The 24,239-nt window shown below is 41.4% G+C and overlaps 1 protein-coding gene across 1 annotated transcript; it reads right to left on the bottom strand.

Moving 5' to 3' along the window:
* Positions 1 to 22,217, bottom strand: anapc4 (anaphase promoting complex subunit 4). Its single transcript, XM_037674391.1, has 27 exons — positions 22,110 to 22,217; positions 21,785 to 21,860; positions 21,573 to 21,705; positions 21,415 to 21,489; positions 21,299 to 21,325; positions 21,131 to 21,175; positions 20,928 to 21,012; positions 19,182 to 19,289; positions 18,708 to 18,878; positions 17,936 to 18,000; positions 8,342 to 8,384; positions 8,118 to 8,194; positions 7,925 to 8,025; positions 7,769 to 7,820; positions 7,633 to 7,688; positions 7,453 to 7,499; positions 7,326 to 7,382; positions 7,187 to 7,243; positions 5,129 to 5,222; positions 4,916 to 5,013; positions 4,724 to 4,785; positions 4,581 to 4,619; positions 4,401 to 4,502; positions 4,236 to 4,313; positions 3,959 to 4,126; positions 737 to 860; positions 1 to 298 (listed from the first exon to the last, which is right to left on the bottom strand). Exons 1-27 carry the CDS (start codon positions 22,215 to 22,217, stop codon positions 68 to 70), a joined length of 2,379 nt encoding a protein of 792 aa, XP_037530319.1. The 3' UTR covers positions 1 to 67.
* Positions 22,218 to 24,239: the final 2,022 nt, after the last annotated feature.

Consider the following 24,239-nt stretch of genomic DNA (forward strand, 5'->3'; position numbering starts at 1 on the left):
TTATTTCAAACGTTAATTTATTTTTTAGGGGGTTGAGGAGGTGGTGCTCGTTAGTTTAAATCAGCGTTCACAGGGCTTCCTCCGACTTAAGGTGCTCCACAGTTTTCTGAAACACATCTCTTTCTTGCTCTTTAGCTTCCCCTTCAAACTCCAAACTTTCCTCTGCTGGCCCTTGGCTGATTACAGTAGTTTCCAGACCATCTTGGTCAGTGCTGACGTTCTGTGAGTCAACGCCCTCGTCGTCCTCATCTTCTACATCCATCTCAAAAACACGAATGTGTCTTAAATTGGAACTTAGCTGCCAAACAGGGAAAAAAAGAAGCAGTCAACATTTGGCAGCATCGCATTACGTTTATGCTGGCAGATAAATGTATATACCAAAGACCTAATAATAATCTGAGAAACCAATAAAGGAACACTGCAATACAATTTATTCACATAATTAAAAATAAATAAATAAACGATGCCTAGATAAGCCACAACATTCAAACCATATTCCAAATATTTTGTCTCCACATCAGCAACATAACTCTAACCAATCGAGTTATGGACACAAGACTTGAGGGGGTGTTGTCACGTTTGTCACAGCAGATCCTTTGGAGTTGGATCAACACATATTGTAAATGCTAACTGGGTTTGACAGAAGAACTTTGTAATGTGACATGATCAGTTTACTTTATTCATCAGGGTTGTGGCTAATCAGTATACAAAGATGATGTATATTTGTTGAACATACCACACAGGCCACTTTACGGATTCCATTGACAGCAACAAACTGAGCCTTCATGTTTTCCAGTTCACGCCACTGATTCCCCAACATCATACCCTGGCAGGGGATGGCACTGCACTGCTGGTCCAATCTGGCAACACAAGGGACATAAATTATATTAAAGCCATGCTGATGTAAACACAGAAACAAAATAGAACCAGCAAAGAAGTGGTTCCATACAGTTAAACACCACATTCTATGAAGAAAAATCAAGACAGATTTTTCTCAGAAGTATTCACACATGTGTACAAGATGAAAAAATTCATAGTAAGTTTTCAAATGTACACATTTTAAACTGCACAAGTAGGATTATATTACACACACAAATTGTCAAGTGAACATGCACAAATAGCCTGCTGTATATGGATCAGTCAACACATGCAAACTAGTTCAACTACATTACCATTTATGGTAACACAAAAAAGGCTTAGTAATCCATACTTTAAAATATTGTGTAGGAACTATGAAAAGTTCAACTGTGACTAAATTTACAACAGAGTTCAAGTGGGGTCAAGAACAAACGGAGCACTGCTGTTTTAAAACAACTCGAATCTCAAAACTGTTTTGGTGGTTTATGTGAACACAAATTTGAAAATTATTACCAGTATATTGCCAGCAGGTTCATATTTCACCAGAGCTATACAGCTAAACTGATCAGGGGACCACAGTTACTGAAAGCCAGCAGCTCAGACATCCAGCAGTTAGTCATTATGTAAATAAACCAAGTTTTACAATGATCTGTTACCTCTAAATCATTATTATTATTGTTTTGCATTGAATCATAAACACAATAAACAGAACCCAAAAGTGTAATTCAAAGAAATCATACTTTAAGATTATTTCCTTGCTATAAAAGTAGATAATCTAATATGAAACTCTATTAAAAACGACGACGACACACTGCCTCCTATTGAACACAAATATTATTCTGCCATCTCTGACTTGTCAGATCTTTACACTTTTCAAAATAAAAAGCGTACACTGTTCCTGATGTACCCTGAACGACCAACGTGTTCTGTTCCAGGTGGGTCCATTAAGAACCAGTTCTCACAATGAAGTGGCTGCTCAGACCAGTTCTTCCTCTACAGGTTCATAAATCCCAGCTGAAGCGTCCACGTTTCGCTCCGGTGTGAGCTTTGAGCTGAACCAAAAGAGGCAGAGCAGAACTCAGCTGGACTGAAAGTGAGTGCACGATGCACGTGACAGCCTATCCATTAATGGATAGGCTGTCACAATAACAAATTTTTCTGGGCGATTAATTGTCTCAGGAATTATTGCGATAAACAATAATATTGTTTGAAATTTGACAATAATTAGAAATTATTGTCAAATTTAAGAAGAAATGTTGGTTAATTTTGTGTGTAGTACCTTTTTGACCACTGGATGGCAGTACAAGACTGTTTGAACCAAGGAATGGATAATGAGGGAAAGAGCAGCGTCTCTCTAAGAAAAATGGGAGGGAGGCCCCTTGACGTGACATGGGCTGTCTCTCTTTGGTTCTCAAAATGGCAGACGCTTGATGTGGTTTGAGCTATTTAGCATAGCATTTGTCACACAAATCGTTTAATAAAACATCAGTAAACAAGTTCTCAGCTGCTTTTTGCAGAGAAAAACAACTTTTTAGACAAAGGCACGGGTTTCAACCGTGAATTTTGGAGCTTTGACAAGACGGAGGTTTTTCCCGAGGCTGGCCTGTTAGCTTAGCTCGTAGCTTAGCTTCTCAGCTCAGCTTCTTTTAACGATCCAAAAACGCGATTTTGGATCGTTAAAATGTATTTTAAAGAGAAAAGAGAAAGGGAGGAGACAGTAAAGAGCACTGGAGTTGACTCTTGTCATCCAGTGTCTTCAGTAGAAAGAAAGAAACACGAAGAAACGATAAAGCCGATAATTGAAAATGAGGTCGATAATTTAATTTATCATGTGATTAATTGATTTATTGTTTATTGTGACAGGTTTACTAATGGATTACTGAACCAATCCTTTTTGTGGTCAACTGTTTTTAAACTAACTACTAAGCTACTGTGCGTCCTCATCAATATTCCCCCAGTAATAAATCTGTTTGTTGCTGTTTAGTCTGGCTCGCGGGCGATCACACACTGATACGATCAATTTATCAGTACTCCCTGCACAGCAGGACAGAGAGGAAGAGACACCCCCACGAGAGCGTGCCGTCTGACTCATGCCTCTGCTAATTTAATTCTTACAATAAAACATTATTAACACCAAATCACAGATATTTGTAGGCCCCAGATTTAATCAAAGATGTGAGTCTGTTTAACTTTATTTTATTTCCTCCAAACTCTCAAAGTTCTCTCTGCGAGAGAGTCCCAGAGAGACTGTGTGAGCTGCAAAGCATGCTGAGTAGCCTTGTGGAAATTATATATGTAATGTTTCTGAGTGTTTATGATGTTTCTGAGTGGAAATGAGTTGTTCTTTTTAATGTCCTGTTCAAGTTTGCTTTGTTATTTATGATGAAGTCTGTTGTTGACTGTAAACTGACACCAGGAGCCAGAGACTGTTCCGGGTACATATGGTTAAATAGTGGTTGCAGTGAAGATCCTCCCTTAAAAAAGAAGTGACAGAGTGATGCTTTGCATTGTGTCATGTAAGAACATGCTTTCAGTGTGGAAGAGATATTTGTGCAAGCTTGTGAAAATGTTATAAACTGAGATGGGCACGAAACAAGATTGCCTCTCTGACTGAAATATTTGCCAATTCAATTTTTTTTAAAGGTCTCACAGTTTTTTTCTGATTTTATTTTATTTATTGCAAGTAATGAACTTACTGCCAGTTGAGTGGCCCTGTATTTCACTCTTGTTAAGAAATACAGGGAAGTGCCCTGAGCTGCACTGAAAGTGCTTCATCTTTGTGCTGCTGTTGCTTTTGTGCTTACAAATAATTAAAGAGTTTCATGTAAATAAACATGTAAAGTCAAATTGACAGCAAAGTATAGTTAAAAAAACTAGCATTTCTGTGAAGTGTTGTGAATTTTTGAGACCAAGCTGTTTCAGGACATCACTTAGGTCAGAATTAAATTTTATTTATGAGGATATTCAAAAAGTTATCTTAAAAAAAAGGTTAGATATTATTAATAATATTGTCACTGAACTTCAATTAATTTATAACAGTTCTTTACTTTAACATATCTAAATTATTGTTTTGAAAGAGAAAACTGATCTAAAAACACACCTCACATTGGGGTCCAGGCTAACTTCAGTTTCACAGCTTAAGGTTGAGGCAAGAGGAAGCTGAGCCAGGACACATCTGCTGTTTAGTTTCTCCGGTCCTTGCAGAACCACTGTTAGCATTTCATTGTCATAAAAACAAGCATCCAGGCAGCTGAAGACACACTGAGACCTAAAAAAAAAGATAAACTGGCTGTAAATTACAGAAGAATCAACACCTTTTTACCTGCTAATGCAGTAAATAAACCCTTTGACTCCCATACAAGATAAGCAGCACTCACTGGGCTGCAGCACCGTCCCCATCTGTATCGTCAAGATAATGGCTGAGGTCAACACACATCAAACTGTTTGGAATGTGTCTGTAACAACAGAACAAAGATAATTATAAAGAATGTAAAGTAACAAGGAAACCTACAAAAAAATCTCCCAAAAAACTTGAAATGTACCTGTTCGAATCGGTTCCCTTCTTTAATATGTAGAGTCTGGATGGTGAGACCTCTGGCATGCAGAACACAACACAGTGTGTTTTGGCTTTTTTATCATTCCACCTGTGGGTTCAGAACAAATATAAACACGCTGCAGTCTTACTGTTACAAATGCAAAATTGATGTTTGTGTTTTGCATACAAAGATGGAAGTTCAAAAAATCGTGGAGTGTTTTCCATCCTAAAAACAAACAAAAACAAAAGTTTTATCACATTCATTACACCTCCATTCAATTTGAAAACATATTTGAGGTGTTTATTATAAGAAGACATATAAGACGTTACTTCTCTGGCATGGTGTACAAAGGCAAAAAGACCGCCTGTTTTACTGATTTTCCAATTACTTCCTGCAAACAAACAAACATATTTAAGAGAAACAAGAGATGCTCAGACAATAATACCAAGTTTCTGAGATTTGTAACAAAATGCTTATGTGTGCTAATGAAAAAGTAAAATGTGTGGCACAAAACAACATACAGAGGGTTCCTGTAGGCACTGTTCGATCACAGTCTCCATCATCTTCTTGACAAAGTGCAAAGACTTCTGGGGATATGATGGAAACACCAAAGGACTCTCTACAAAGTAAATGTTTAGTTATTGTAGTAATACAGCAAAGTAATTCTGTAACAAACTATTTAACCCCTTTACTATGAAACAATTTAGCTGTCTCAACTCAAGATCACCGATTACCCTTCAGATATGTGCTCTGTTGTAAAAACTTCAGCCACTGGTTCTCCGTTGTGTTGGGTGGCGACACAAGGTCTTCATCCTCGTCTTTAAGGTACTGCAAGACAAACCATCATGATCTACACTGAACAAAAATATAAACGCAACACTTCTGTTTTTTGCTTTCATTTTTCATGAGTTGAACTCAAAGATCTAAGATTTTTTCCTATTCTCACAAAACACATTTTTCTCTCAAATATTGTTCACTAATATGTGTAAATCTGTGTTAGTGAGCATTTCTCCTTTGCTGAGATAATCCATCCACCCACAGGTGTGGCATATCAAGGTGCTGATTAGACAGCATGATTATAGCACAGGTGAGCCTTAGGCTGACCACAATAAAAGGCCACTCTAAAATGTGCAGTTTACTTTTATTATATTAGGAGGTCAGAAAACCAGTCAGTATCTGGTGTGGCCTCACTCAGTGCAACACATCTCCTTCACACAGAGTTGATCAGGTTGTTGATGGTTGCCTGTGGATTGTTGGTCTGGTGGTGTGCAGTTGCTGGATGTGTTCAGGAACAGGAACACGCTGTCATATACGCTGATCCAGAGCATCCCAAACATGATCAATGGGCAACATGTCCGGTGAGCATGCTGGCCACGCAAGAACTGGGATGTTTTCAGCTTCCAGGAATTGTGTACAAATGCTTGCAACACGGGGCCGTGCATTATCATGCTGCAACATGAGGTGATGGTCGTGGATGAATGACACAAGAATGGGTCTCAGAATTTCATCACAGTATTTCTGTGCAATAAAATGTCATGATGAAATTCACCTGTGTTCAGTGACCATAATATACGTCTGCCCATACCAGAACCACACCGCCACCATGGACTACTCCATTCAGAACGCCGACATCAGCAAACCGCTCACCCACATGACGTCATACATGCAGTCTGCCATCTGCCAATTCATCTGTGCAGAGAGCATCTCTCCAATGTGCCGTACACAACTGAATGTGAACATTTGCCCACTTAAGTCCGTTATGATGACAAACTGCAGTCAGGTGCAGACCCCGATGAGGATGGCAGGTGTGCAGTTGAGCTTCCCTGAGACGGTTTCTGACAGTTTGTGAAGAAATTCATTGGTTATGCAACCTGATTGCTGCAGCAGCTGTCCAGGTGGCTGGTCTCAGACAATCTTGGAGGTGAAGATGCTGGATGTGGTGAAGGTCCTGGGCTGGTGAGGTTACACGAGGTCTGCCATTGTGAGGCCGGTTGAATGTACTGCCAAATTCTCTGAAAAACCTTTTGAGGTGGCGTAAGGTAGAGAAATGAACATTCAATTCACAGGCAACAGCTCTGGGGGGGCATTCCTGCAGTCAGCATGATTATTGCATGCTCCCTCAAAACTTGCTGCATCTGTGTCCATGTGCTGCACATTTTAGAGTGGCCTTTTATTGTGGTCAGCCAGGCTGACCTGTGCTATAATCATGCTCTGTAACCGTGAGGTGGATGGATTATCTCAGCAAAGAAGTGCTCACTAACAGATTTACACAAATTAGTGAACAATATTTGAGAGAAAATGGCCTTTTGTGTTAATAGAAAAAGTCGTTGATGGAGATGTGAAAAGTCGCAGATGCTTTTCACTTACTGAAGTCAAATGTAATAATATTACCATGTGTGTGTGTTGAAGAGTCGTTTTGTCTGGATGAGAGTGCTGCAAGAGGCTGCAGCAGTTGTCTGACCTTGCCTTTGTCTGATAACATTTACAAAAAAACGCACTTTTAGGCTCTCGGCGAGCAGACTTGGGACGGAGCATCATGTAACATTTTGATGCGTGTATTTAAACACTGCTTCATCTTGCAAGATTAAAACCTGGGATTAAGAAAATATCTACCTCTCCTGTGTGGCTATTTATTGAATGAGTTATTGAAAGGATAATAATAAATTATCCTAACAGTCTTAGATCTTTGAGTTCAGCTCATGAAAAATGGGAGCAAAAACAAGTATTGCGTTTAGGTTTTTGTTCAGTATAAGATGATAACTTCTATTTGAAGTTAGTACAAACCCATTTACCTGACCAACTCGCTCCACATTAAAGTACTTTCCCTTACGATTAAAAAGTTCCTCATTCTGTTAAACCAGTAAACACAAATAGTTAAGAATGAACAAAAATGTTTATTTTCTGGTCAGTGTACTAATCAACTAATCTCACCTCACTAAAATGCTCAGACAGGAAATCGGCAACAAAGGCAATGTCCTTCTGAGTCATCTAAGAAATAAAACAAAATAATGAACCATTTCACCACGACTAAAAGTTTCAGATATGTGGTCAAACTCACCTTGTTTAGCTCTGGTGGTACATGTTCATCACACATTCTTAGCATTGCTGCAGGAAAACAAAATGCAGCGTGAAGAAATCAGACAATTACAATTTAATAAGCTGGTTCTCAAAAGGCTACAAAAGCTACAAATGTCATTAATATTAAGAAACACTTCAAATTTAATAATAAAACTCTCACCCACATACAGCCACCGAAAAAAGGCTTTGAAGTTTTTCATACTCTTGTCAATCACCCTAAATGTTCAAATAAAAGTTGCAATATGACAAAACGAAAAGGTCACATACAGAAACTATTTGTTTGTTTACAAACTTACTGCAGAAGTTCATTGGCTTTGAGAGAGAAAGAGCCCACAGCTGTGATGGCACCTGCACACAGCACAAACATGTCTTTACTAATACCAAAAGAACTGATTTATTTCTATTTATGAATGTGACCCTGAAAAGGACTGAGTCGGTATGAAAAAGTGTACCATCAATTGCATCTGAATCCAAACCGAGACGCTCAAACTTTTGCTTCCATAAAGACATTCCTCTCACCTCGCTAAGGTGATACAGCAGAGCCTCTGAGCCGCTGCACGACACGGACAGAGACGTTTTTAATGAGAAAAAAAAAAAAAAAAAAACAACAGTCACACTGATGACCAGAAGCGAAACAGAAAATACCTCTGCAGGTGGCTGATCACAAGCTTCTGAATGCTGGAGTAAGAAGACTCAATGGACTGACCGAGTTTTTTCAGGCCCTAAAATGGAATTGTAACACATATCAACATGAAAAATGTGATTTTCAAATACACAGCCAAACAAATCTGGTCTGCAACATCAAATTTATCAAAAAGAAAAAAAAAAGTCTTCAGAGAGAAGATGTGTTTCAGCTTTCTTCATCTCACCTTGACAGTCAACTGGTTCATGAGAAGAGCCTGTAGTTCAGGGCTGAAACAGACAGTGAGTGATAATATTTACTACAAACATCAAACCCAAATCCTTTTAAAAGCTGTTTAATTAATCCATCCATTTTTTACCCGCTTCTTTTTCTGGTTGCGGGGGTCACTGGTACCCATATCCAGCAGTCACTGTGTGAGAGGCGGGGACACCCTGGTCCGGCCTCCAGTCCATCACAGGGACACAGAGACAAACAACCACTCACTCTCTCACCTAAGGACAATTTAGAGTTACCAATCAGCCTAACATGCATGTTTTTGGTCTGTGGGAGGAAACCAGAGTACCCGGAGAAAAGCCACGAGAAGATGAGAACGTGCAAACTCCACCCAGAATGTCCCCTGACGGGATTCAATCAGACAACTTTCTTGCTGAGAGGTGGCAGCCCTACCAACTGCACCACCGTGCCGCCCACAGCTGTTACACTAAACCCCCCCCCCCCCCCCCCCAAAAAAAAATCCCTAGCCGTAATGGCCCACCTTCCTTCATTGCTGAGAATTACAAACACAGTATCACATTTTACAGAAGGTGCCTTGTTACATTTATGGGACCAGAGTGGGTGCACTAGTGAAATGGGGCTTTAAGTCCTGCCTACTCCCCTGCACACAATCATAGTATGACATGAGCTTTCTTTAAGCGTGAAATAACACATTACAGCTAACCTTTTAGAAAATTTATTTTCAAACAAACAGCAAGTTAAAAAATATATGAATCAACGAAAGTCATCATCAGAAAAATAAATAATCTCAAGTGTTTTGCTTCATTTTTTAACCATAGGCATTGATCGGCCTGCTTATGTGGAGGGGGCAGGACTTAACTTGTGCTGAAACCGATGTAACCCTATCCGTGTGAAATGGCACCTCACTACTTCCGAAAGCTCTGCGTTGTGTATTATGGGTTGTTGTCGGAGTGCAGGGTGAGGCAGGAGTCAGACACATGGTGGTTTGGATCATGGTTGAGACCATGAAGTTTATTTGGTGCACTTGCCAGCGGCTTCACCTTACAAACCATACGCAAACACTGATTGAAATCCTGCCCGCTCACGGTAGCAGAAGCCAAAGTACGGTGTCCATTGAAGAACAAATTACACCATCTGCCTGAACCCACAGAACAAATATGACACCTTGGCAGCCTCTGCTGACATATTTAAGCCACTGCCCTACATCCACCCCTTGTCTAATTGATGACGTCCCAGTCATCAGACTAAATACAATATAACATTAAATACAGAAATGAAAGAACAGAATACAGTGTGGTGTGTGTGGTAGTGTAATGGCTAGCATGTGCCCCACTAAGGTGAGTTATCTAGCTGTGACATGCTGAGTTTTAGTGCTCTTCTGGCTTTAGCTCTCTGCCACAGCTTCCGTCCTCTTTTTATCTTCTGTTGAATGTCCTCAGTTTCCACTACTTGTGACTCACAGGAGAATCTCTTTGGAGGGTGCCGACTCCTCAGCATGTTCCTTCTTAGCACACTGGGTCTGTGGACTGAACTGATACCCCTATCTGTTACATGTTCCCTCCTTCCTTCATTTTTCCTGTCTGGTATATTTACTCCTTTTACTCCATGCAGCTCAACCTGTTTGTTTGTTGTTTCATCAGCAATTTCCTCCACATTTTCCTCCAACTCATCGGGTTCTGAGTCCTCTGTCCCCTGCATGGTCACTCCACAGGCTTGTCTTGTCATATTTTTTGTGTTCACCGTTCTCTCCTCGTCTGCTGTGCCCGACTCAATCTCTCCTGCTGTCACCACCTCTGCCTGCTCTACTGGGAGAAACATACATTGGGTCAGAAGGTTCTGGTGGACCACCCTCTCAGTATCACCGTTTTCTCGCCGCACCACATACATGGGTATGTTGGGTTGCTTTTTCACCACAATGTAAGGCTGAGACTCCCACTTGTCGCCTAGTTTTTGCCGTCCCTTCACATGACAGAGCTTGACTAAGACTCTGTCCCCTGGGTTGAAAGCCTGACCCTTTGCCTTTTGGTCATAGTATTTTTTCTGTTGGCTTTTGGCCTGGTGAGAGGTCTGGTTTGCCTGGGCGTATGCATGTGACAGACAGTCATGCAGCCTTTGTACATACTCCCTGTATTCACCTGGCTCATTAGTGGTCTGGAGCCCAAATACAAGGTCAATTGGGAGTCTAGGATGTCTGCCAAACATCAAAAAGTGTGGTGTATACCCAGTAGAGTCATGGCGTGAACAGATGTATGCATGGGTCATTGCATCCAAGTGCTCGTGCCACCGAGGTTTCAGGTGTGGCTCTAACGTTCCAAGCATGTTCATGAGGGTGTGGTTGAACCGCTCAGTGGTGCCATTGCCTGGGGGGTGGCAGGGGGTTGTGTGGGTTTTAGTGATGCCCACACACTTGCACAGCCCCTTCACTACAGCATTTTCAAAGTTGCATCCTTGGTCAGTGTGCAACTTAGCAGGAAACCCAAACCGGCAGGAAAAAGTTTCTCCACAACACCTTGGCCACCATGTTGGCCTTTTGATCTTTAGTGGGGTACGCCTGTGCGTAGCGTGAAAAATGGTCAGTGACCACAAGGACGTTCTCTATTCCACCCTTTGACTTTTCCCAAGTCAAAAAATCTATGCACACTAGTTCCATGGGGGCACTACTGTGGACACTGACCAGTGGGGCATTGACTCCCAAAGTTGGCGTTTTCCTGAGCCAGCATCTCTCACACTGCTCACACCAGATCTTGATCTCTTGGAACATCCGAGGCCAATGAAGCCTCTCTCTTAACATCTGAACTGTCCTCTCAAAACCCAAGTGTCCTGAGTCATTGTGAAGAGCCTTCATAGCTCCCTCACACAGCTTCTCTGGTAGCACTAGCTGCTCCACGACTCCTCTTTGGTGATCACGGCTGCGGCGATACATGATACCGTCTCTTATCACTAACCTCTTCCACTCTTTTAGGAGAAGAGAGATCTGTCAGCCACCGTTGACCCTCTCAGTGCGGCTGGGTTTCAAATTTCGACTTTTGTAGTGCCAGACAGGACCAATAACAGGATCCTCCTTTTGCCCTGCACGGATCTCTTGTTTTTTCATGGCGGGGAGTGATTCCATACCTGTGTCTCCGTATGGCTCATTAGATCCCAGGGATTCAGAGTCCAGGTTACTTGAGGCCAGCGTGTTCTGGCTTGAGGAGCTTTCTGGATCTTGTGTGGATTGTCCTGCACCCAGTTGGGGCTTTCTAGTGTGCACCCGCAGAGGGCACGATTGTAGGGTCTCAGTGACCTCTTGATTTGACATACGGGAGAGGGAATCAGCATTAGCGTTGCTCTGGCCTCTCCGGTACTGGACATCAAAGTCAAAAGCAGCCAAACGGGACACCCACCGTTGCCCCGTGGCATCCAACTTTGCAGAGCTCATGATGTACTTGAGGGGGTTATTGTCGGTCTGGACTGAGAACCTGCGCCCATAGAGATGGTCATAGAATTTGTCTGTTACCGCCCACTTCAGGGCGAGGAACTCCAGCTTGTGAGCAGGATACCTCGCCTCAGCTGGACTCAACCTTCGGCTAGCGAAAGCTATGACTCTCTCAGTGCCATCTTGAACCTGGACCAGAACAGCACCGAGTCCCTCCCCTGATACATCTGTCTGAAGGATAAACGGTAAGTTGTAGTCTGGGTAACCCAACACTGGCGCAGTCGTGAGTCTGTGTTTTAAAGTCAAGAATGCTTCCTCACATTCCCCAGTCCATAAGAAGGGTGGGTCTGGTGTCAGGCCCCTTTTCACCCTTCTTTTCTTCATTTTTGGGTCACCACCTGTGAGTCTGTATAAGGGAGCTGCCAGGACAGAGTATCCACTGACATATCGCCTGTAGTAGACCGCAAACCCCAGAAGTTGCATTACCTCCCTGCGGTTTGTTGGCCTGGTCCAGTCTTTCACTCTACGAATCTTCTCTGGGTCAGTTCGGATTCCCTCCGCAGATACCAGGTGACCCAGGTACTGCACTTCTTTCCTCATCAGCTGGCATTTGGATGGTTTAAGCTTTAGACCATGCTCCCGAAGACGATCAAACACCAACTGCAGTCTGTTTAAATGCTCATCAAAGGTTTTAGAAAAGATAATGAGGTCGTCCAGATAGATCAGGAGGTGTGTGAAGTTCAAGTCTCCAAAACAGCAAGTAATGAGTCTTTGGAAAGTTGATGGAGCATTCTGTAACACAAAAGGCATTCGGTTGGCCTCTAACAGACCCATCGGTGTACTGAATGCTGTTTTGTGCTTGTCCTGCTCCGCCACCTCCACCTGCCAATAGCCTGATGTGAGGTCAAGCGTGGCGAAGAACTTGGCCTGTCCCAATGCTTCCAGAGCCTCCTCTATTCTTGGCAGGGGGAATGCATCTCTTGTGCTGCAGGAGTTCAATTTACGGTAGTCGATACACAACCGTAGCGAGCCGTCTTTTTTTGTCACAACCACTACAGGTGAAGTGTATGTTCTCTTACTGTGCCTTATGACCCCTGCCACCTCCATCTCGATCAGCATCTTCCTGACATCTTGCCATTGTGATGGGGGAATCTTGTGATAGGGGAGTCGGAAAGGCTTAGAATCCACCAGTGGGATTTCGTGTTGTACCGTCTTTGTGTGACCATAATCCAGAGGATAGTGGGAGAACACATCGACATTACTATCCACCAGGTCTTTAAGGATGGAGCCCTGGTGCTCATCTTCGACTGCAGCCTCACTTAAGTCCACACCACAACTTGATATTGCCTGAGTCAGACTCAGACATATCTCTTTGGACCTGCTTCCATGGCTTTTGCTCTGCTTTTTGTCTGAGAAATCCACAACACCATCTACTAGGGACACATTGGCTAGGTGTGTGTGTGGCTTGATGGTAATGGAATGTTGAGACAGGTTCATCACTCTGACAGGGGTGCATCCTCCTTTCACATCAGCAAGGACTTTGGCGACCAGGAGGTCTTGAGGAAGCTGTAGGGAGTGGTGGCCCTCAATCTGCAGTGTAAATCCTTCTCCGTGGGCCGGCTGTCACCTTGCACATTAGATCCATTTCTTTTCCCCCAGGGATGTGTATTTTGTGGCCTTTATACACAGCCGGACCCACCCTGTCCTCCACATTATAATGTCCTGTGTCGCCCACCTCCAACAGAGAGGTGTACCACTCTGGATGACTCTCTTTGACATACTGGAGGAATTGCTGGCCGTAAGTTGCTTGGAGATGGGTTCTGGAGGCACGGAGAACATTAGTTCCTATCAGCAGAGGGACAGAAAGGCGATATTCTGAGTCCTTAACCACAAAAGCTGGTACATTCTTAAACTCTTTTTCCAACACTTTCAAGTTAATGCGGAGAACACCATGGTGGGTTACACTCTGACCGGCTGCACCTTCTATAGGTATCAAAGAGGGCTGTAACCTCTGTTTCTGAAGGATAAGGTGGCTGCGCCAATAGCTGTAGGTAATACTGGTTATTTGAGAGCCAGAGTCAATGAGTGCTCTGCATTTCATTTCATTGACTTCCACCTCCCCTTCGTTTCTAGGGCCCACTAGTGGGGTGCTTCCTCCTACATCAGTGGTCTTTATGTCTTGTGGATGGGGGTCTGACTGCTCGCCCATGGTTGCGCCGGTGACCACAGGCTCTACCCGTTTAAAGGCTGAGCTAGGTGGGGTATGTTCCCATCCACCTGACTGGGCTCTGGTAACACTGCTCTGCAGACTCTGGCTATGTGTCCTTGTTTCCTGCATCTGTAGCATGTCATGTTTGAAGTTTGGGTTTGGGTTGGAGGTCCTATGAGTGCATGGACTCGTGGTGATGGGATGGGGGGCGGAGCAGCAACTCTTGATTCAAGGTAGGTTAATTTAGCCATTTGCTCTGCTTGACAAAGAGCTAAATTTTTAACCAGTTCCGTGAGCTCTGACAACTCTGATGCATGGTTAGTCTTCTCCATCTTCACAGTTGGGCTACTGCCTGGTGCAGTCTGAATCTGGGTGTGAGCTCGCTTTGACTTGTGGAGTGACTGGAACTTTTTTGTTTCTTTGGTCATGTCTCTGAGCTCAGCCTGTAGCTCCCGGAAGATTAAGAGTCTGGGCTTAAGTGGAGCAATTCTCATATATACCTCCTCATCATTAAGACCCCTTAAAAACTGCAGAGTAAGTCTGCAGTCCCAGTCTGGGAATGGCTTGCCTCACCTTTGGCTGTCCTCTACCACTCTCAAATTTGCTTCCAATGATATTGGATATGAGCAGGCAGACTCCCCCGGTCTTTGCATCCGCTCATAAAAGTCAGCCAGTGGGTCTAGGGAGCTCTGTGTGTCGCCATACTCGACCCTCAGTTCTTTAAATGCCATCTCAGAGGTTTAGTCGTAAGGAGGTAGGTTCAGAACTAATTTCCGGGCCTCACCACGCAGATGACGCACCACAGTGGAAAATCGCAGGTGTGGTGGGAGCTCTATCGCTTCCAGGAGATAATGCATGTCCCAAATCCAATCTTCCACCAGCAACCTACTATCGGCGTTACCGGTGAAGATAGGGCCATTTCTCACCTGGTGGGTCTGCAGGAATCCACCGTAAGCAGTCCGGCTGTGTCCGTAGAAAGAATCTGTGTGATTGTAAGCGACTTGATTCCTAAATTGAGGGTTGGGCCTGTTTGGATTAAAACCGCTGGCCGATGAGTACAGGGGGGCTTGGGGCACAGTGGGAGAACCAATATAAGCAGCAGGGTTCTGGCTGGCTGATAAACCCCTGTTAGGTGTGGGTAGATGGTTGGAGCAGCGGGCTGCTGCATAATCTGGTTCCCCGTCAGAGTTTGAGGTGGTAGGGGAGCTGTGGTCACATGCATGCCGGTCTGAGGTGGAACAGCATAGTGATCCGCATAAGGTGACAGAATTGGGGGTGTGGGTGTGCGCTGTGCATCCACTCCTCCATCATGGGGCTGGTGAACTGGGGCATGATACTGTAGCTGCTGGCCATGAAACCCTGTGGGTTGGTTGATTAGCTCTGGCCTCATTGCTGGCTGTTGGTTGCTGGCACTAGCTGTTGTTCCTCCTCCAGGTAGGTAAGTGTGTGACCCCCCCCCCCCCCCCCCCCGTGGAATCAAAGCTGAGACTCTATACAGGTTCAGGGGTAAGTGGATGGCCAGATGTTGCTGCAGGGGGCCCCTGCCTCATTGGGGTAACAGTATAGTCATTCATGATCTTTAAGGATCTCTATCTAATTTAGGCAGTCAAATAAAATATATGTATGTCTGTACATGTAACTTTTTTTTTTTTTGTTCCAAGTGTTTGTTTGATTGTGAACCAAAATAGTGTGGCATAGTTATTTTACAGCGCTCCCCAAATTCCATCTCCTCCATCTCAGACAGGCCTCTACATTATGTTTAATAACTCATCTTAAAACCCACTTGCTTTCTTTGATTTTTAACACCCTGTAAAGGGTTGTTTATATTCATTTTTACCTGAGTTTTATTTTTGTAGGTTTTATTGTTTTTATTGTTTGATTTGATCTTGTGCATTTTACCATTTTTTATTACTTGGTTTTACTACTCACTACGTGTTTTTAATTGTATTTTGTATTGCGTGAGCCGTGCTTTAATGTGATTCTATACAGCTGTAGTGAACTAAGCCTCAGGTCAAATCTGGCCCTGAGGGCCTTCCTGGGACAAGAACTGTCATTTCATTGATTTGAGTCCAGAAACACAAAATTAAGTTCATCCAGAGACTTTCTAAGTGTGTCCTGCACTGATCAATTGAAAGAACACTCTCTTTTTTATTATCATTACTATTTTACAAATGTCTTGATAATCAAAAGTGTGTTTAGTTCAAACCATTTTAAATGTTGAAGTGAACTACTCATTTTAAATCAACTGTGAAACAGTATAAATGATTTTTAATCCTCATTCAAAGTAGAAATCTAGTTAATGTCTGTTACAGAGTAATTATGCATTTTGATTTTCTGTCTGAAATGAGCAAGTGTAAGTCGGTCAAAAGTCAAGTTTCGGTCAACTACGTTTACTGGAAAGAAATGTCATGTTTAACTTTTTCAGACAGATATGGGAGAACTGGCTCCAAAAGTCTCAATTTCTTCAAAACATCTTCTGTCTGTTCTTAAACAATCTAATCTTTTTCCTTGACTTTTAATAACCTCTTACATCACTAAGACCACACCCCTGTTGGGTCTATCGACCAATCAGGAAGTTCTCAGAGGAACCGGAAGTGACCTCTTTAAAAGGTTCAACACTTCCTAGTTCCATAGAGAATGCTGGAATGTAGAACGGAGAATGAAGGAATGGAGAGCAGCAGAGTTCAGAATGCTGGAATGCAGAATGCTGGAGAACAACGGCAACTAAGCTGAACAACGTTCCAGGGAGAACCTCGAACGAGAAGTCCCTGAACAAGAGAAGTTCAGAGGAACTATGAAGAAGTCTGTTCTGGGATGATCTCACGACTCCTGAGGTTTTAGCTGTTCTTACGGAGACGCTGGAAAGAGCTGAAAGGAAACTCTACACCGACGCCGAAACTATCATCTGCAAAGGTAAAGAGTCGATCTCAACCAAAGTGTACCGTGGGTTAAGCTGCATCCAAGGGAGCGTGTTGTCGTTCTGGTCTACAGACCTACATCTTATACAGACACATACATCTTCACCCATCTCTCTCCATTTAAACTCCTTCATTTCCCATCTTTAAACTCTTCTATCTTGCCAGTAAATCATCCAGATATTTTCATAAATGTCTGTTGTAATTAAGCTGTGTTATTGCTTCAATCAGAATAATCACGTGTACAATGTTTGATGTTAAACTTTGATTCTGTTAATAAATGACCGCATTCATTTTGATGGGTCAAAGAAAATTAACGTCTCACGTCACTGATCTCTGTCACATATCTGTCAAGTAGCTCGAAAAAGAGAGAACCCGTTTAAATTAAGTATAATATCAGGTACTTGAACTAGTCCAGATATTATAACATGTAGTGGAGCTCCGAAGCTAACGAAGCTAACCGACCTATCTCACTACACAGCACTTTGGTCTGCTGTGGTGTGTAAAGTGCTTTACAAATAAAGTTGGATTGGATTGTTCTGGGCAGCGCAGTGGCTCAGTTGGTACAGCTGCTGCCTCTCTGCGAGAAGGTCGCTGGACTGAATCCCATTCTGGGTGAAGTTCGCATGTTCTCTCCGTGATGCGTGAGTTTTCTCCAGGTACTCCGGTTTCCTCCCTCAGACCAAAAACATGCATGTTAGACTGACTGGTAACTCTAAATTGTCCCTAGGTGAGTGAAAGAGTGAATGGTGGTTTGTCTCATTTGTCTCTTTGTGTCCCTGTGATGGACTGGAGACCTGTCCAGGGTGTACCATGCCTCTCGCACAGTGACTGCTGGATATGGGCACTAGTGACCCATGTGACCCAAAAAGGAATAAGCGGGTAAAGATAAAGGATGGATGGATTGTTCTGTCCTGTGAGATGTCTACATTTGTTGACAGTCAATATTTTAACCAGCTCCAGATATGCTGCTGGCATCTACAGGACACTTGAAATATTACAACATTACAACATATTATTGCGAAAACAAGTAAAATCGATTTCCACCTTGATTGTCCCCAAAGCAGGAGCTCCAAAAACTCATCTTGGACTTGGGTGCTTGTGTTTTTTTCCTGCAAATTAAGGAGATAAATGGTAAATGGACTGTACTTATATAATGCTTTTCTCTTATCAAGACACTCAGAGCTCTTTACAACAATCTGTGCCCTCATTTACCCATTCATACAGAACTCTAATAGATCTCTACAAAGAATAATCAGAGCTTTATCACATTCATACACCAATGGAACACACACAGGAGGCAATGAGGGGTTCAGTGTCTTGGCCAGTGACACTTCAACATGTGACTGCTGATGGAATCAAACCCCCAACTCTCTCATTGGAGGACGATGACTGCTCTAACCACTCAGCCACAGCCGCCCTGCGAGTTAAGACAAGTGGTTACTTTCTCTGGATTACCTCAATTTAATTTGAGTGTTTTTTCAGTAATCTGTTTTTCTAGTTTTATGAACTAAAGTTTTAGGGCTTTATATTTTCAAGTGTTGGTGTTCTCAGTCTTTTCAGGGAACTAATCAAGACCCATAAGTAGGAAAAGTTGTTCTGGGTGTATCTTTCTCAAGGAGTAGTTTGTAAATATTTAAAAATATATATATATATTAAATATAAAGTTATCACAACAAGGACAAAACATATATGTGGAAAGAATGTTATAGTTTTTATAGATGCACAAACCCTCATCTGAACAGTTTCAGTAGCGCTCCTCAGTATCTGCTTGTGCTTTTCTGCTTAAAATATGGCCTTTAGAAAACAAACAAGTAACCTGAACAAACTTGGTGAGACGAAGATCCATCTGCATCAGGATGTCCTCCCATGCTTCACACATGCAGGTAAGTGAGAGGTGCAGGTACTGCAGCAGGGTGGAGATGTGGGTGAACTTGCGTGCCATCCTGGTGAGTTCAGGCAGACAGTCTGACAACAAGCTTGTGTCCAGCTGAAGCACAAAGACAACAGTTGAAACATTACTGGTTAGAAAAGAGTTGTTCATAGTTATTAAAGTTAACTTTGATTGTATTTCTTATTGTTTATGGAATTGTTTTGTTCTGTTTTTAAAAAAATCAATACATTTATAAAATAAAATTAAAAAAATAACCAGTTCTGTGATACGACTGAGCACAACTCTTTATTGTCAATGTAAGTTAAGCCAGATCTCTTAAAGAAACCCCGGGTACATTGAATAGTTTGTAGAATATGCACATGTGTGGAAGTGAAGAGAAGCCCCATCCATTTTTCTCACCTGGATGTAGCAGATCTCTGCTCTGTTGTCAGCAGACCTGACTTTTGTGATGACAGACAGAGACTTGAGGTCACTGGACAGACTCAGACTCTGACATGTCCCTGAAACCTGTAAAATGAGTTTATGTTATGATGATACTTGTTACTATACATTCTATTACATACATTTTACATTAGAATGTTTGAAATGTTAATCATTTTGATTTACAAATCCTTGTGCATTTACTTTATAACTATGTGATGAAAATAATGTTTGTCCCTCTGTTACCAGTATATAGTAGGGACGCACCAATCCACTTTTTTATAAACTTCCGATCCAATCCTGATACCTAAATCTGGATATCGGCCGATACTGATACAGTTCCGATATCATCATCGTTATTGATTTTATATGAGGCTGTAATAATCTCCTCTCAAGTACAGTTTGTACAAATATATGCAAATAAAGGCAACTTGAGGTAAGTTTTATTAATGTTGGATGAGTTTCAAAGTTAGAATTAAATCCTAACATGAAACATTTTTTTAATTTCTATCTTTAAAGTTGATATTAAAGTGATTAATTTAAGTGATTGTTTGTTTAAAGTTATTTTATTAAATTTTTTAAATAAGGGGCAGATATAAGAATTTTTTTTCTTTCTTCACTCTTTTCATTCTATGTTTTCTTTTTGATGAATTTGTTTTGTTCATTTTGTTTCTTTTAAACAAATGAATTAAATAAAAAAATTAAATTGCTTTAAACACTTGCTAAGTTCATGGCATAAACCAACAGACATGTTCCTGTTTTTATTATTTTACATCATTTTATAATGTAGCCGTTTTAGTTTCGTTTTTTATATATATATAATTTTCTTGTATTTTTTTAATTCATAAGCTTTTTTATGATTGTCTACTGTTGTACTGATAAACTATATCTTGGCTGCAAGTATCAAGCTGCAAAATCCTTAGTTTTCTACAACTGATAGTGCTTGGTCATTAATTATGATGAAGTTTAGCAGCTTCTCAATAAACATTGGAGCTCCGTGGCTTCAGCGATGTCTTCTTCTTGTTCAATCCGCAGCAGGCAGTCTGATTTTGGTTAGCCGCGCTCAGTCTGCCCCTCGTCCGAGACGGGCAGACTGAGCGAGGCGGACTGGGTGCGGGTCGAGCTGCCTGCTTCGGGTTGAGCGAGAGGAGCGAACCGCTGAAGCGACAGACCTTGAATGTCCATTGTAAACTAACTTTACCGTGGTTTAATGTGGCGCTATGGCTCTGCAGACATTGCATGTTGTTGTCTTGTTTTGTGGTGTTTCTAGTGTAAAATATTTCCACACAGTGGACATGTTTCGATGAAAAGTTGGTTAGCTGTTAGCCACAGTGCTACTGCACGTTGTAGCTGGCTGCAAACTATGAAATGGATTTCCTGAATGTGAGGCAGGTCTTATTACTCTGGGTCCATGAGACACGCCTCCGTTCAGGAAATCCATTCCATAGTTTGAAGCCAACATGCAGAGCAGCTGGCAGGGAATCACATGAGGAGATGTTTCATCAGACACAGACATGTATCATGGATTGGAAATCTCTGCATGTTGGATCGGAAAAATCCAATATGTAAATTATGCTGGTATCAGAGCCCAATACCAGATCAGCCCCATCCCTAGTATATAGTAGTAATTAAAATAAAAAATAAGAATGAAAACTACAGTATGTTTCAATGGACAATTCAAGGGAAAAATTAAACAACTCCTATGAATAAACAAAGTAGCCTTACTCCGCTTAAAGTTGCAATCTTGTACATGCCATAAGCATAAAGTTCCACAAAGCCGCTTTCTCCTCCAAGAACAAGTATGTTCAGCCTGTGTGGACACAGAAAGCAGTGTAAAATTACTTTTTTCAACCAGTTTAAAAAAAACGCACTGCACTAAAAAGATGTCACAGTATTTCTGTGTTGCTTTAGGACTAAGCATAATTTACCTAACTTCTCCAAACAGGTTTAGTATCTCATCAGACTTCTCCTCACTGTAAAACAGACAGAATACATTAATTTTTAATTAATGTATGTTTAATTAACATTTAATTAATTAAATAAATCAATTTGTATATTTAATGACCCAAGAATAAGTAATCAAAATGCTTTCCTACCTAAAAATCTTCAAAGTTGTGCTGTAGCTGCAAAATAAAGGTTTTGACAAATGTTTCACAGTCAAACCAAAACTTGCATCTTTTGTAATTTAATGTTCAATCAGTGTCATTATCACCTTTTGGGTAGTGTTGGTAATTTAGGAAGGAAAAGTTTGGATTCATCTTCTGAACTGTAAAATGAGCTGAGGACACTGAAACACACAAGAACATCATGTGCACATTTATCCACAAAATTAGACACAATCATGCTGTGCCTTGTAAGCATCAGGTTTACCTGTTGTCCTCCGTTACCTCCATCCAGTTCATGCACGTTACAGGGCTTTGCATCTGAAACATGTGGAGGATCTCAGCTTTCTCAACACCACAAAGGACCACCTGCTTGGTGTCACCGAGACTGAAGGCTAGTACTGGGATTTGGAATGAGAATATCCTAAGATTCTATTCATCAAAGAATAAAAAGTGTTCATGTTCCTTGTTATCGCTTACTTTTGCCATCAGGTCTCCAGAAGAGGGCAGTGATCTCCTTTCCAGTACTTTCACAGGGTGGTAAGCTCCAAACACGCTGGAAATGAGCCAAGCGATGGAGTAACAACTACAAAAAATAATATAAATACCAAAAGACAGAAAGGATACAAAGACTGTCATAATTTGTATGTGTTTAATGAATTTATCAGTGGTTCTCCTGCTGTAGGACTTGTGAATGGGACATTAGAGTGTTTTGTCTTGTTGAGCTGAGGCGGGGGACATGAAAATTTTCTTCCTTCGATGGGGGTGCAGCAAAAACCGTTTGAGAAACTGGTTTTATACCCACCTCTCCATTTGTGTTGGCCAGAGCAATCAGATCCCTTTTTGGAGACCATGCCATACAAACAACGAGGTTTGGAAGCTGCTTCTCTCCCACTTGCCGAAAGGCAGGCATGATATTGGCTGAAAATATTTTTAAAAAGTTAAAGTTTAAAAGCACTACAGTGTTTTATTGAATCTATCCAGAGATAACTTAATTGCCACCATTCACACGTTCCTATTTATTAATATTATTAGCTTATCTTATACCTACTTTACCAACTAATTAAGTAGTGAATTAATAACCATCATTGTAAAAAAAAAAAGGGGCTATTTTTGGATTTTATTAATAATTTAACTGTTGATTGAAAGAGCTTATGATAAAAAAATATTTTAAAAAAAACTACAATGAAATAACACATTTATGTGAAATCATTAAATTTAGTAATTGTGTGGAAAATATGTCTAAAATCAATGCAAAGCACAACTTTGGACAGTCCTAGAGACAAATTTTTCATGGTCATCTCTACTTCTGTCTGCAAGCTGCATTGCTAGCAGATGATCTCTCCAAAAATATTTTCAGTGTTTTCTAGAATATTGCAGTTAACAAAATCTCCACATTACCGTGATGCAAACACACACACACACACACACACACATATATATATAAATCTCCCAAAGCAAAAGGGCTAAAACTAATTTATAAAATTGTCAGTGCTCGACGTTAGCTCGTCTCACTCACCGATGATGTGAAGTTACTTGTTGTGCTAACAACTTTTAATAGCTGCGGGGTCAAGTTAACGCAAACTCCGCGTTAACAGTTCGTTCGACCGTGGTATGTTTCCAGACAGACTAGATGAAAACAAAACTCCTCCGTAAAAGTCTGAAATTAGGATTCCTCCATGACGAATTTCCACAGCTTAACAGACGCCGCCATATTTTGTACATTCACCAATCATTGTAGATCGACGGAAGCCGAGAGAAGACAAAACACATTCCCTGAAGAAAAACTCAATTCGTAAATCTAACAAGGTTAAGTCAGGTCCTCTGGACGGATTCTTATTAGATCAGACCTGGGCATTGTACGGCCCCAGGGCCACATGCGGCCCTTTGGTTGACTCTGACCGGCCCCCGTAAGGGGAATTACAAAATACATATGTAAACAAATGAAGTTAACCAAATCCAGATATAGATCCTCTCTCACTGATGATGTCAGCTTTGCTTCACATCTCCACCCCAGACCTTCAACCTGACTTTAACATTTCCGTTAAAGCCCAACAGAGACTAGACTTCTCTCACTAAACAAGAAAAAAGAACTGAAAAACACCAAATGAGCTGTTTAGACCACAAATGTAGGCACGTAAAGAACCGGGACTCGACATCACAGTTCAGTGACGATCACTATTATATGATGTTTCATAATATTTGGAGTACAAAGACAATATTGTGATATATTTACAAAGCTAAGAACTTTTTCCAGCAGTATATAAAACTCAAAATGAATTTTGGGGTGAATGTGACTGAAAATTATCATTAATATAACGTCACCAATGGTAAAAATGTTAACAGTTTACCATTGTACTGGGGAATTTAATTGAATAAATGACATTTTTTGTAAGGAAACCTCGCTTTTTTGTTGCTTAATCATAACAAATACTCTTACCAGCTTGTTAAAACAGTGCTATGTACTGCGTTTAATAATGAAATACTATTATTATGCAGTATTGAGTTAAGTTGAAATCAGGTCTCTCTTGTAAAAGAGTCCTCGAGGCTCAATGGGATTTACCTGTCTAAATAAAGGTTGAATGAAAAAGTCATTTGTGCCAGCCCTCCACAATATTTGCTGTTTCTCATGTGGCCCCATGGAAAAAATAATTGCCCACCCCTGTATTAGATGAAACGTTTCGTCTTTTATCCAAAAGATTTCTTCAGTCTGAAGAGCTGCAACAAAACAGCAAGAAACTAAACAGCCATTGGCCAAAAGGATGGCCCAGCACAGAAGATCAACATCATCAGGCCAGGATTCTGCGGTCTACACTCATCTCCAGGCCAGCGGTCACTCTTTCAGGGATGAAGATGTGCACATCCTTGATAGAAAGGAACGATGGTTTGAGAGAGGAGTGAAGGAGGCCATCTTTGTGAAAATAAATTGTCCATC

This window comes from Nematolebias whitei, chromosome 3, assembly GCF_014905685.2.
Source record: "Nematolebias whitei isolate Nwh7 chromosome 3, NemWhi1, whole genome shotgun sequence".
NCBI classification, from domain to species: Eukaryota; Metazoa; Chordata; class Actinopteri; order Cyprinodontiformes; family Rivulidae; genus Nematolebias; species Nematolebias whitei.

Bases quoted from the DNA above. Each gene is read 5' to 3' on its own strand.
- anapc4 (XM_037674391.1), bottom strand. From the start codon at position 22,217: ATGCCTGCCTTTCGGCAAGTGGGAGAGAAGCAGCTTCCAAACCTCGTT. The intron at 21,176-21,298 runs GTAGGAAAGCAT...TCTGTTTTACAG, and splicing joins ACAACTTTGAAGATTTTTAG to TGAGGAGAAGTCTGATGAGA. The intron at 8,385-17,935 runs GTGGAAATCGAT...TGTCTGTTTCAG, and splicing joins CTGCTTTGGGGACAATCAAG to CCCTGAACTACAGGCTCTTC.